Source organism: Crocuta crocuta, unplaced genomic scaffold, assembly GCF_008692635.1.
Source record: "Crocuta crocuta isolate KB4526 unplaced genomic scaffold, BGI_CrCroc_1.0 scaffold64, whole genome shotgun sequence".
Lineage (NCBI taxonomy): Eukaryota > Metazoa > Chordata > Mammalia > Carnivora > Hyaenidae > Crocuta > Crocuta crocuta.
In genome coordinates, this window is record NW_027530640.1 from 5,433,125 (window position 1) to 5,445,077 (window position 11,953).

The 11,953-nt window shown below is 45.6% G+C and overlaps 1 protein-coding gene across 1 annotated transcript in view; it reads left to right on the forward strand.

Moving 5' to 3' along the window:
- The first annotated feature begins 10,227 nt into the window (after positions 1 to 10,227).
- The window catches only part of SLC22A4 (solute carrier family 22 member 4), a 31,810-nt gene continuing 30,084 nt past the window's right edge, over positions 10,228 to 11,953 (forward strand). Inside the window, exons 1-3 of the mRNA XM_077768874.1 lie at positions 10,228 to 10,256; positions 10,468 to 10,491; positions 11,547 to 11,645. Of these exons, the coding sequence (XP_077625000.1) occupies positions 10,228 to 10,256; positions 10,468 to 10,491; positions 11,547 to 11,645 (152 nt within the window). The remainder of the gene's footprint in view (positions 10,257 to 10,467; positions 10,492 to 11,546; positions 11,646 to 11,953) is intronic.

Sequence of the window (11,953 nt, forward strand, 5' to 3'; positions counted from 1 at the left end):
GACTCGGTGAGGCCATGCTACATCCCCCAGCACCAGCAAATGGGCATAATCGGTCGGTGGGTGAGGAGAGGTGAGGGCAGGACCTCTTCACCTCTGGCTACACACCCCGGGCATTGTCGGAGCTATACTAAGGCCCAGGTGGCAGCCAGTATGATGGGTGATGAGTTCTGCTGGAGGCTGAAACTCTGTCCCCTTGGAATAGTTCCATGACCCACAAAATAGATCATAGGTCCAAACCGACACTGACTTAGCCAGTGCCCCTGGGAGAAATGGCCCCAGCTCTCCCACAGGCTGAAGCTCAGGGGCCCTGTACAGGTTCTCTACATCCCAGCTAGCATAATACAGGGAGAGGGAGACTGTTTTCTCAAATTGTTTCTGCCTTCCACCTCCATGCAGGATCTCCCACTGGGCATACCCTCTGGGAAAACTGAACCAACACCTGACCCCTGCAGGGATGGCAAGGTCAGCCAAGAACCCAAGTGTGGCATGTGCTGCTCTGGAAATGCCTTGCAAACAATGCCAAGAGGCAGGAGTCTGGTGTCTGAGTTGGGACTTGTGTGAATGCATCTGTCTGTGTATATATGCATAAGGTAGTTTCCTTCCTCGGGGGCTGTTTATGAAGTCCGATTTATTATTCCTGTGCAGTTATTAAGAATCACATTTTTAAAAGCTTCATTTTGAAATGAGTTTTGATTTAGAGAAAAATTGTGAAAATCGTACAGAAAATTCACATACACCCTCCAACCAGCTTCCCTTCATGTTAACAATTTATTTAACAACCATAATTGACGTGTCAAAACCAGGAAATTAATGTTGGTTGCAATATTCTTAACTAAACTACAGCTGGTATTTGAATTTCACTGACTTTTCCACTAATGTTCTTTTTTGGTGTTTGGGTCCTATCCAGATGCCCACGTTGTATTTAGTTGGTGTGACTCCTTAGTCTCCTTCAGTCTGTGAGAGTTCCTCAGTCTTGTCCTATCTTTCATAACCTTAACCCTTTTTATGAGTCTTTCAGTTATTTTCATGAATGTCCCTTGGTTTGGATTTGGGTGATTCTCTCATGATAAGATTGAGTTTGTGCACTTTTTGGTAAGAATGTCATTGAAGCGATATGTCCGTAGGGCATCGTACCAGTGGGTATATAATGTCGATATGGCTTGTTAATGGTGATGTCAGCCTTGATCACTTGGTTAGTTGGGTTCTGCTGGGTTTTCCCACCATAAAGTCACTATTTTTCCCCTTCCCAATTGATAAATATCTTGGGAGAGATACATTGGAACTATACACATATCCTGTTTATCCTCAAACATTTGGTGTTTGCCTAATGGCGATGTTGCATCTCTCACAGTCCTTTTAGTTTCTTCCAATTTATTAATAGGAATTCTTCTGTAGATAAGTGTTTCCCCTTCCCTGTCATTTATTTATTCAATTATTGCTTTATATTAGTACAGACTTGTGTAACCTAAAGCTATCCTTATTTATTTTGTTTCTCCGGCTGGTCCAGCTTGAACCAGGTTATTGTTCACTTTAAAGACAGAGCATGTAAAAATCCCAGGAAAAGGTCTTTCTTTTGCCTCTGGGGTCAGGGCTGGAGAAGCCTATATTTTCCCCTGTGGGGAGGGTGCCAGACACCTCTTAGCTTCATTATCTGCAGAGTGACAGTGCAAAAACAAGAGCAGGGACTGGTGGTATCTGGCTCAACGGATGGGGACTGAAACTTCTGTTGAGGAAGGAAGGGACCCCAAGGATCCACAAGCCATCTGATATGGAGTCTTGTTGCAGAAGCCTACTGCAGGGGGGAGCCCAGTTGCAAAGGGCGTAGCTCTCCCTACAGCCCTTCAGGGCCACAGACCCTAAAGAGCAAAGGGCCTGTGTGTGAGGAAACTCAAAGACCTCCTGAAGGCTGAAGAAGCAGAGAGGCAGCTAATGTCCTGCTCTCCTGGGAGCCTATATTTATCAGAAGGGCCACAAGGCAAGCAGGAGGGGTGAGCCTGGCTCCTGGCCAAGGTATAAGTATGGACCGTCCTTTGCCTCCAATGTGTCTGGTTTTCTCATGGAACATCATGTAGATTGACCCCCTTTACTCTACAGGCTGGCAAACTAGGCAGTCACTTCTGAGCTGGGTACTGCTTCTCCTAGGCCCATGCTCCATGGGTCCTGTGAGATCCTTCTTTTGGTGAGGACCAGCTTTCTGTTGTAAGGCTGCCGGAGGCCTGAGGCAAGCATGCTGCTCCGTCATATAGGCTTCTGTCCTCTCCTGCAGCTGGCTGCATGCAGTCTTTAGGAATCCATGGGTGGAGCTGCCTATGGCTATGCCCTTGAGCATGATACAGCCTCCAGCAAAGGCTCTGGACCTCTAGAGACCCTAGACTTGTGCCATCTTTCCTGGGACCTGGAGTCAGGGCACGGACAGAGCAGGACACACTGATTCTCCACCCAGAACCCAAAAGTATGAGCTAGGATAATGAGGCCCTTATCCTCTGCTAATAGGGCACTTATGGGAGGCATTGGGAGTAGCAGAAGAGGGACAGTGATATAGACTAAGGCTGATATCTGGTTGCTACTACATGGGACTACATACCATAGGATGTACCTCCTCTGAGGCCTGGGTGGGCTCTGGCAAAGGTGAAGACTTGGAGCAGTAGGCAGGCTTAGGCTGTTTTCTTTCTCTCAGGCCTATAAGCTACCAGTAAATTCTGCTGGCGAGTGTGGAGACTGGCAGCTTGGCTGACAGGACAGCCTGAATATTATTAACCAAGTTCACACTCAGACTAGCTTTCTGTCACATTCCAGAGGGGACAAGGTATGGGACCTACGCCTCCAGGCAACACCAGCGAGATTTTCAGAAAGGTCTTGCACAGAAAACAAATAAAAGAAACCTGGGGGCTTTCCCTAGCTCTGATCTGAAATTGCTTCCCTGTTTATCAGCTACCTCACCCCAAACAGTTTGCAGGTTGCCACTCAGCTGTGCTCCTCTGACAATGGCCACCAGGATCTCAGAATGTGCTTTTGTCCAGAAGCTGCTTCACCCACATCTCCTGCCAAGTTTCTGGATAAACAAACTTTGTCCATCCCTCCTGGTGGACAGGAGAACCCTCATACAGAGTCCAAGAGGTAGGGTGGTGAATTGACAAAAACAAAGCTTTGGCTGGGTGGGTCACAGGAGCTGCAGGTGCCTCTGAATGGGTTGTAATTTCTCCCTGGCAGCAGGCTAAATTCACTTCATATTCTGGGCTAATGCAGGGCTGCCTTCTTATCTGAAAGCTTGGTCTTATTTTAAGCATGTTTCTGGAGGCCAGAAGAAAAGGAAGAAAAGCCAGCGTTTGGAGTAGAGACGGTGGAGAAACATTGGAGGCTCCTGAGAAAGGCCAGGTTGACACGCATGGCCTAGCAATAGCCACAGGTAGCCTGAGGCTATGTATTTGCAGGACTGGAGGTCAGGTTCATAGTGGCACCTTCCAGAGCTTCCCCCTCAGTGCTGGAGCACTGACACAGGCCCCATCTCACTTACTTATGTTCCCAGAGTGGGGCCTAGGAGACTTGTGGTGGATCCAATGCCAGGCTGCCAGGGGAAGAACTGGGTCTCTGAGTGCCCCTTTTCCTTCCCTCAGGTGCCTCCATTCCCATCCCCACCATCCCATTCAAACCCTCTGAGTCTTTTGCTTTGGTTCAGCCTCCAGTGACCACAGAGCTTTCCACTGAAGCCTCCCCACCTATGGTTGCTTTTGCTTTACCTGTAATCTGAAGAAGGAAGGATACGGAGAACATTTTAAGGTTTAGCCCTCCCTGAGCCCCTGCGCTCTGAGTTGTAGAGGCTCTATTCCTGGTGAGTACAGTCAAGAGATTGGGGAACTCCATCCTCTACTCAGCTCCTACTCATATAGTGGTAGCTCGACCCCAGATTCCACAGGCTGAGAATACTGGGGCCCTGGCTACGCTTCTCCCAGAGTGTTTGTAAGGTAAGATGTTCTATCCCAGGAGAGGCAAGCCGAAAAGACAGAGGTTACCACCCTCACCCAAATCCAATTTGGAAGGCCGCTTTTCCCACCACCAGCTCTGGAGCAAGGACTCAGAGATTTTGTCCAGGCGAACAGGTAGCCCCTAAGAGTAGAGCTCTGAAGCTGTCCCCACAGGAAATAACTGCATTTGAAAGAAGTTGAAGAAAACACTAATCTACACAGCTCAGACGCTCAATGAATTCCAAGTAAAAGAAACAAAAAGAGTTCCACACAGATACATTATAGTACAACTGCTGAGACCCAAAGACAAAGGGAACGTTTTGAAGGCAGCACGGAAAATATGACTTGTCACATACAAGGGAAGCCTGATAAGGTTTACCTTTCACTTCTCATCAGAAACAATGGAGGCCAAAAGGCAGAGAGTAACATTCAAAATGCTGAAAGAAAAAAGATGTCAACCAAGAATCTTAGTTCTAGCAAAACTATCTTTCAAAAGTGAAGTAAAGATATTCCCAGATACAAAAATGAACAAAAAACACTGAAAGAAAGTTTTGCTAGCTGTGCTGTGTTACCAGAAATACTGAAAGAAGTTCTTCAGGAATGAGTTTTTTTTTAAAAGAACAACTCAAGCTCTGAAAACTAAAAAACATCTTTGAAAGAAATTAAAGAAGACATAAATAGAGGCACCTGGGTGGCTCAGTCCGTTAAGGGACTGACTCTCAATTTCAGCTTGGGTCATGATCTCAGGGTCATGGGATCTGTGCTGAGCATGGAGCCTGCTTGGGATTCTCTTATTCTGCCCTCTCCTTCGCATGTGCAGATGCACTGTGTTTCTCTCTCTCTCTCTCAAATAAATTTTAAAAAATAAGACAGAAATAAATAGAAAGACATGTCATGTTCTGCTCATGAAGTAAAAGTCATAATATTGTTAAGATAGCAGCACTCCTCAAATTTATCTATGGACTCAACACAAAAGTTGTTCAGTATCATTAGTCGTTAGGGAAATGAAAATTGAAACCACAATAAGACACTTCTTAACACCAGTTGGGATGGTTAAAATTAAAATGACATACAAGAACAAGTGTTGGTAGGAAGATGGAGAACTGAAACATTTGTTCATTGCTGTTGGGCTTGTAAAACGGTGCAGCCACTTTAGAAAACAGTTTGGGAGTTTCTCGAAAGGTTAAATATAGATTTATTATGACTTAGCAGTTCCACTCCTATGTACATACCCAAGAAAAATGAAAACACATGAAAACATATATCCATACAAAACCTTGTATGCAGAAGTTCATGGCATCATTATTTTTTTAATGTTTTTTAAAAAGTTTATTACTTATTTTTGAGGGAGGAGACACAGGGTCAGAGAGACACAATCCCAAGTAGACTCTATGCTATCAGTGCTGAGCCTGATGCAAGGCTCAGATTCACAAACCTTGAGATCATGATCTGAGCCGACTCAGGAGTTAGATGCTTAACTAACTGAGCCACCCAGCACCCCTATGGCATCATTATTCATAAGAGTCATAAAGTGGAAATAACCCCAACGTCTATCGACTGATGACTGCTAAGTAAAATGTGGTCTACCCATGCAGTGGTATATTATTCAACTGTAAAAAGGAAAGAAGTACTGATATATGCTAAAACAACACGAATGAAACTTGAAAACATTATGCTGAGTCAAAGAGGCCAGTCACAAAATACTATATACTATATAGTTCCACTTATATTAAATGTCCAGAATTGGCAAATCCTTAGAGACAGAAAGTATATTACTGGTTGCCAGGGGCCGAGGAAAGAGAATGGGAAGTGACTGTTCATGGGTATGGGGTTTTTCTCAGAGGTGCTGAAATGTTCTCAAATTAGATACTGCTGATGGTTGCACAATTCTTCAAATATACTGAAAACCCCTGAATTGTACACGTTACAAGAGTGAATGTTATAGGATGTAAATTGTATTTCAATGAAGATATTATAAACAAAAAGAATTAAAAAATCTAGATTTCTCCACTCCTATCCCCATCATGGTAGCTGGAAAATTTCTAGTTTAGTTGCCACAAAGTGATGAAAAAGAAATTGGAGTTGATGTGTATTCTATGATTAACAAACTACTACTTCCTATTTTTCCCCTGGAATGAAAAGGAAGTGTAAGATGACACAATGGAAACCTATTTTTCATTCTTAAATGGACTATTGCTAGGTTTTCATTCACAGTAATCTCTGAGATTAATATCCATTTATAAAAGGGTTTTACACTTTCTCGCAAAAGCTTTTTTGGTTTTTGGTCACTGACGAAGTTCGTATTCCCAAGAATCTTTGTTGCCTAGCTAGGTTTAAGTGTAACCTGCTTTACTTATTCATTCATGCTGTTTGTTCTAAGTCATGGTTTTGCTGTAAGGACAAAGGCATAAGCTTAGTAGAAAGGGAAGGATCGTTTAATGAGGGTTGAAATGTGTCAGACACTGTGTTAAACACTGTAATTACATTTCCTGTGCTCACGACAACCCCAGGAGGGGGTATTCTTGTGACATCTTTGAAGATGAAAAATCAAGCTGATAGAGGTGGATGAGTGCCCTAAAGTCACACAGCCAGAAGTGGTAGAGCCCAAGAGAGCCTATGCTCTTTGTTCAAAGTCAGGCTGCCTTCCGGAATTCCCGGTACTACAAGGGTCACAGGGATACGCTTATCTTTATGGTCTTTTATGGCTTCGGTAAAGGCTAAGTCTGCTAGCTTGACTGGCTACTTGGAGAGTTCAAGGTTGAGGGTGATTTTCAGAGGAGAGTATGTGATACCATGCTTTTCTCCAAAGTCATTTTCCATAACGCTTGATTGTTCAGCATTCAGCATTCATTCATGAACAAGTTGTTGACTTGTTGATAACTAACTTCATTAGATATCTAAAATGATTACCAGACTGAGTTCAGGTTTTAGAACTCTGTCCATCTGGAGGAGGATGAAGAAGGGGTGTATCTTTTTTCTCTCTAGTCAGAGATCAAGGGCACAGAGGCCCAGAACAAAGCCTGCCCTGCCCGGGACTACGGGCTCATGCATGCACATATGCACACCTGATCTGTCCTATAAAGTATGCTTGACCTTGAGCTTTGTGGAGGCAACAACCATGTCTGTTTTGTGCCCCACACAGAGTCTGGCCCAGAGCAGGTGCTCAATGACGGTTAAATAAATAATTAAGCAATTCCTTTTACCAATCCAGTAGAAGTTGAGCTGTTGCTTCATTGCCCTGTGCCTTCATTTCCTCGTTTATAAAATAGGGATAAAAAGAGTACTCCTTTTACATGACAACCTTGAGATCCCATGAGATAATACAAGGCACACAGTGAGCACCCAAAACACTATAGTCAATGTTTCTGTGAAGGGGCATGAGAGACATGTTCTCCTATGCCAAGAGTGGCCTTCTGTCTTCTATTATCTTGTGACCTGGGTTTTTGTTTCTTAAAGCAAAGCCGAAGGCTCAGTGGCCCAGCTACAAGGCCTCACTCTGCTGTGTCAGGGAACGTTGGTCTAAGACTCTGAGGATGAGGCAGACACAGTAACCCTGGGAAGGGATATCCAGTGCCCCTGCCCTACACAGCTTGGGCCAGTTAGTTCCTACATTCCACTCTCTGTCCAGTATTGTGTGTGTGTGTGTGTGTGTGTGTGGTGGAGGACGGGGTCATGTTTTGGAAATATTAGTGATTGACCTGAAAGCACAGCTCCAGAGCAACACCAGCCAGCTCCTCACCAGACCATCCACTACTAGTCTCTGAGCAGATCACATGTATGCATGTTTGTGTGTACATGTACGTACACATATGTGCAGAGACCCAAGGGACAGCTCTGTCTTATTTAAGAAAAGACTGTCTTCAGGATGCCTAGGTGACCTGGTTGAGCATCTGACTTCAGCTCAGGTCATTATCTCGCAGTTTGTGGGTTTGAGCCCCATGTTGGACTCTGTGCTGACAGCTCAGAATCTGGAGCCTGCTTTGGAATCTGTGTGTGTGTCTCTCTCTCTCTGCCCCTCCCCTGCTCGCTCTCTCTCTCAAAAATAAATCAACGTTAAAAATTTTTAATAAAATTTTTATTTTAAAACTTTCTCTCACAATAAATAAACATTAAACAAAATAAACATTTTATATTAAAAAATCTCCTTCAAAGGACTATTTTCCACTCAGCCTACAATGTCATTGCTAACCACAGGGAGCTCCCTGGGCTCTGGCTAGTGGGGCACTAAGGTGCACCCCTCAGATCCCAAGGGTCTGGTCACAGGTAGGGCCTGGCCTCCAGAAGAGTAGTCCCATGGAGAAAAGGGCCCTTGTTTCGGCTGGCAGCTGATTTATAGGATTCTAGTCCCATGATTTGCAGCTCAAACTTTGTCTGCCAATCCTGTGTCCTATTCCTAGGTCTCTTTCAGCTTTCCAAAAAGATTCTCTGGGTAGAATAACTTTGCAAGACAGGGCCCAACCTTGGAACGAACCATAGGTAGCCATGATGTCCAGCTGCTTTCCTCTGCTGGATATGAGCGGGATTTCCAAAGGTCGAAAGCACCCTGTGTGGGCCTCCATGGGCCACGTGCACATGACTACCTTCTGTGCCTCATGATGCTGATAGGGCTTCTTGGGCCCCTCTTCAGGGAAGAAGGGGGACCTAGAGCCATGGCTGCATGGGTTCCAGTAGGAGAGCAATGGGGAGCTGGCCCTTAATCCATCCTTCCCAGCACCCCAATTCAGAACTCGCCGTGCTCCATTCCCTAAATGGACCAGGCTTGACCCACTACCGAGCCTTCTTTATGGGCATGCAAACTGTGTAGTCACATGGGGCCTTGAAGTTGTTTGTAATGTTCTGATACTGACATCTTGAAATCCTTCACAATTTTTGAACAGAGCCTTGCATTTTCAGATTGCACCGGGTTAGCCAATCCTGCTCACTACCTTTGCCATGTAATCCCTGGCTCCACATCTGACAGTCTTCCTTTCCTTTCTGTCTTTAAGTCTTTTTTCTTTCTCTTAACGTTTATTTATTTTTGAGAAAGAGAGAGAGAGACAGAGCGTGAAAAGTGGAGGGGTAGACAGAGACACACACAGACTCTGAAGCAGGCTCCAGGCTCTGAGGTGTCAGCACAGAGCCCGAATGCAGGGCTCAAACTCATGAACTGTCAGATCATGACCTGAGCTGAAGTCGGAAGCTCAAATGACTGAGCCACCCAGGTGCCCCTGTCTTTAAGTCTTATTTATTCTATCCTAAGGCAAAATCCTGACAGAAAAATACTGAAAAAAAAAAAAACCCCCACAAAGGAGAGCACATTCTCTTTGGGAGAGCTTTTCTGCTTGGCTACAGACAGAAATGTGACAGTGGATAACAGACACATTACCCTTACCACGCTTGAGATTTTCTCACTCTGCCCAGTGCTAAAGGCTGTGGTAGAGGTCTTTTACCCCTAGTCCTAGCATCTTCTGTGAAGAATTATAGGGAATAGTATTTAATAAGCTTGTTTGTCTGGCTTTTGGAGTTCTTGTCCAAAGCATGACATGGGTACAAGGTTGGTACAAGGTCAAGCCTGAGTTGGTATCTAGCAAGCCTATTTACTTGCTATGACTTCAGACAAACACATTCTCAGAGCCTCAGTTTACTTTTACACAAAACAGGCAAAACAACATTTTAGGAGGCTTTGGAGTCTCAGTTTTACAAATCTTTGTGTGTTGGGACAGATTCCAAGTTCTTCTGTGACACTTTGGCCAGTGATTTTCAGAAGTGGGTGATCACTAATTCAGGTGCATGTCCTGTCTATGCCTTCTGACCCATGGCATGACAGGGCACATGAATCCAGGCATACAGTTTTGCAGGGTTTGTGCCCTTTCCCCTGAAGTCCATTCGGGAACCCGAGTACAGAAATACTGTACTCTGGACATGGTCTCAGATTCATCGTTTGCTTGTGCCTGAGGGTAGAGAGCCAAGTTCCTGGCCCACTTTGTTTTTCCTCTGTAGAGCTGTGCTTGGGCGTTCTGCCTGTAGCCAGCATCGTGGGTGCCAGGAGAGGCGGCCTCATGAATCTTGTTATTGTCTTTAGGACCGGAGTGTTCTCAGGGACCTTATCCTCAACATCACAGCGTGACCCCTTTGTGGAAGGAAGTCTGTAGGAGAAACTTCTCTCAGGTCTTAGTACTTAGAAAAACTAAATTCTGCAGAACGAGTGTATCACGTTGCCTATGGGATCCTGCGAGTTGAACCACAAGGATCTTTGGAGCTGGATTTCAGGACGTCCCTGGCAAGCATGCAGGCCCCTGGGCAGGACATCTGGCTGTCAGTCTAACCCTGTCTTGGTTATTTTGCAACCCTTCCTCCCCAGTGCCATGTGCTCTGACTCTTTAGCCTTTTGTTTTACACTTTTCTCTTGCATGTGTCCTTTCTTTGCTGTAGACTCAAGTGTGATATAAATATGTGAATTCATTTTAAAGTCTATTTTAGGGAAGTTGTGAGGATTGAGAACCGAACTGCTTCATGAATGTCATAGAAGCAGCCCCACCACGGAGTGGAGGTGGGATTGGGTAGGAGGCAAAGGGGGTTTCCTCTAGACTAGATCGTCTTGCCACACACAGCAATCCCTTGACCCAGAGCCCCCAAATATCTATTGGTACCTGCACTATATATGTGTATGGGTAGATAGATAGAAAGATAGAAAAATAGATAGATAGATAGATAGATAGATAGATAGATAGATAGATAGATATGAAACTCACTGAGCACACTTATAAATCTTATCAACTTCCCTTGAAATTTTGCTGACTTGACTTAAATAAAGAGCTGGGAGCTGAAAGTCTTGCTGAAGTCCTCATTTTATGGATCCACCAGCAGAGACTTGTTAGGGCTATGACAGCCCACAGGCCCTGGGGAATGGGAGGAACCACCTTTCTGGGAAGGGTGGGTGGGAAGGAGTGTGGAGGAGTGTAGAGGGGAGATAAGGGGTGCTGGGAAGGTATAGATACTCCACCCTCACCCCCCACCACACAGTGGGCCCTGAATTCAGGCTCCAGACTCAGCCTGTGGTATGAATGGAGCAGGAAGGGAGAACAGGGTTTGCTGGGAGGATTCTGTTCAGAAAATACAATCACAGACCACTTGTACTTTTCAACAAGGCAGAGGAAACTTCTATGCCTGGACCAAGGGACCAGGCCCTCTGCCCTGCCCTTCGGGAGTTTCAAACACCCTCCCTCCATGCTTGGATGCCTTCTGAAGCAGAAATACTACCTGGCTTCATACTGCTTCACAGCTGAGGGGTCACCAGTTACAGCCATGGCCTCGGCTAGCTTCTCACTATGTGATGCAAACAGAGCCAGGGCATTACTCTCCCTTACCTGTAGAAGAGGAAGGTGAAGCTCAGGGAGGGCAGTGTTTTGCCCCGGTTAATGCTGGAGTCAGGAGTCAACCCCGGGGTGAGGCCTCTGCCCTTAGCACAAAGTTGACAGCCTGTCACAGGGGAAGAGAGCCTTTTCCAACTGCCGTGCTAATACTCCCTCCCCTCAGATCTGGGCTGGGGCTGGGCCTGCTGGAGGGCCGGGCCCGTGCTTCATGTTGTCTTCTCTGGCAGTGGAGTCTAGTGTGTGAGGATGACTGGAAGACGCCCCTCACTTCCTCCCTGTTCTTCATGGGCGTGCTCTTTGGCTCCTTCGTGTCTGGGCAGCTATCAGACAGGTAAGGAGGCTGGGTGGGAGGAAAGGTGGGATAGGGCCCCTTGTCCATTCACTACCTGACTGGGAGTTGGACTGAATTTCAGGTATTTCAACCCAGAGAAAGAGAAGCCCCTCATACCAACAAGTCAGTGAAAGGAGGAGCCCTAATATCTCATGTTTTCCCTGTTCTCAGCTCCTTATTGGAGCTTATATTGTTCAGTTCTCCAAGCCTTGCATTTCCAGGGTTTTGGCCAAGGGTCGGAAGGAGGCAATGGTCCCACTGGAAACTGCAGTCTTTATATCACCAAACCTCTCTCTCTCAAAAAAAAA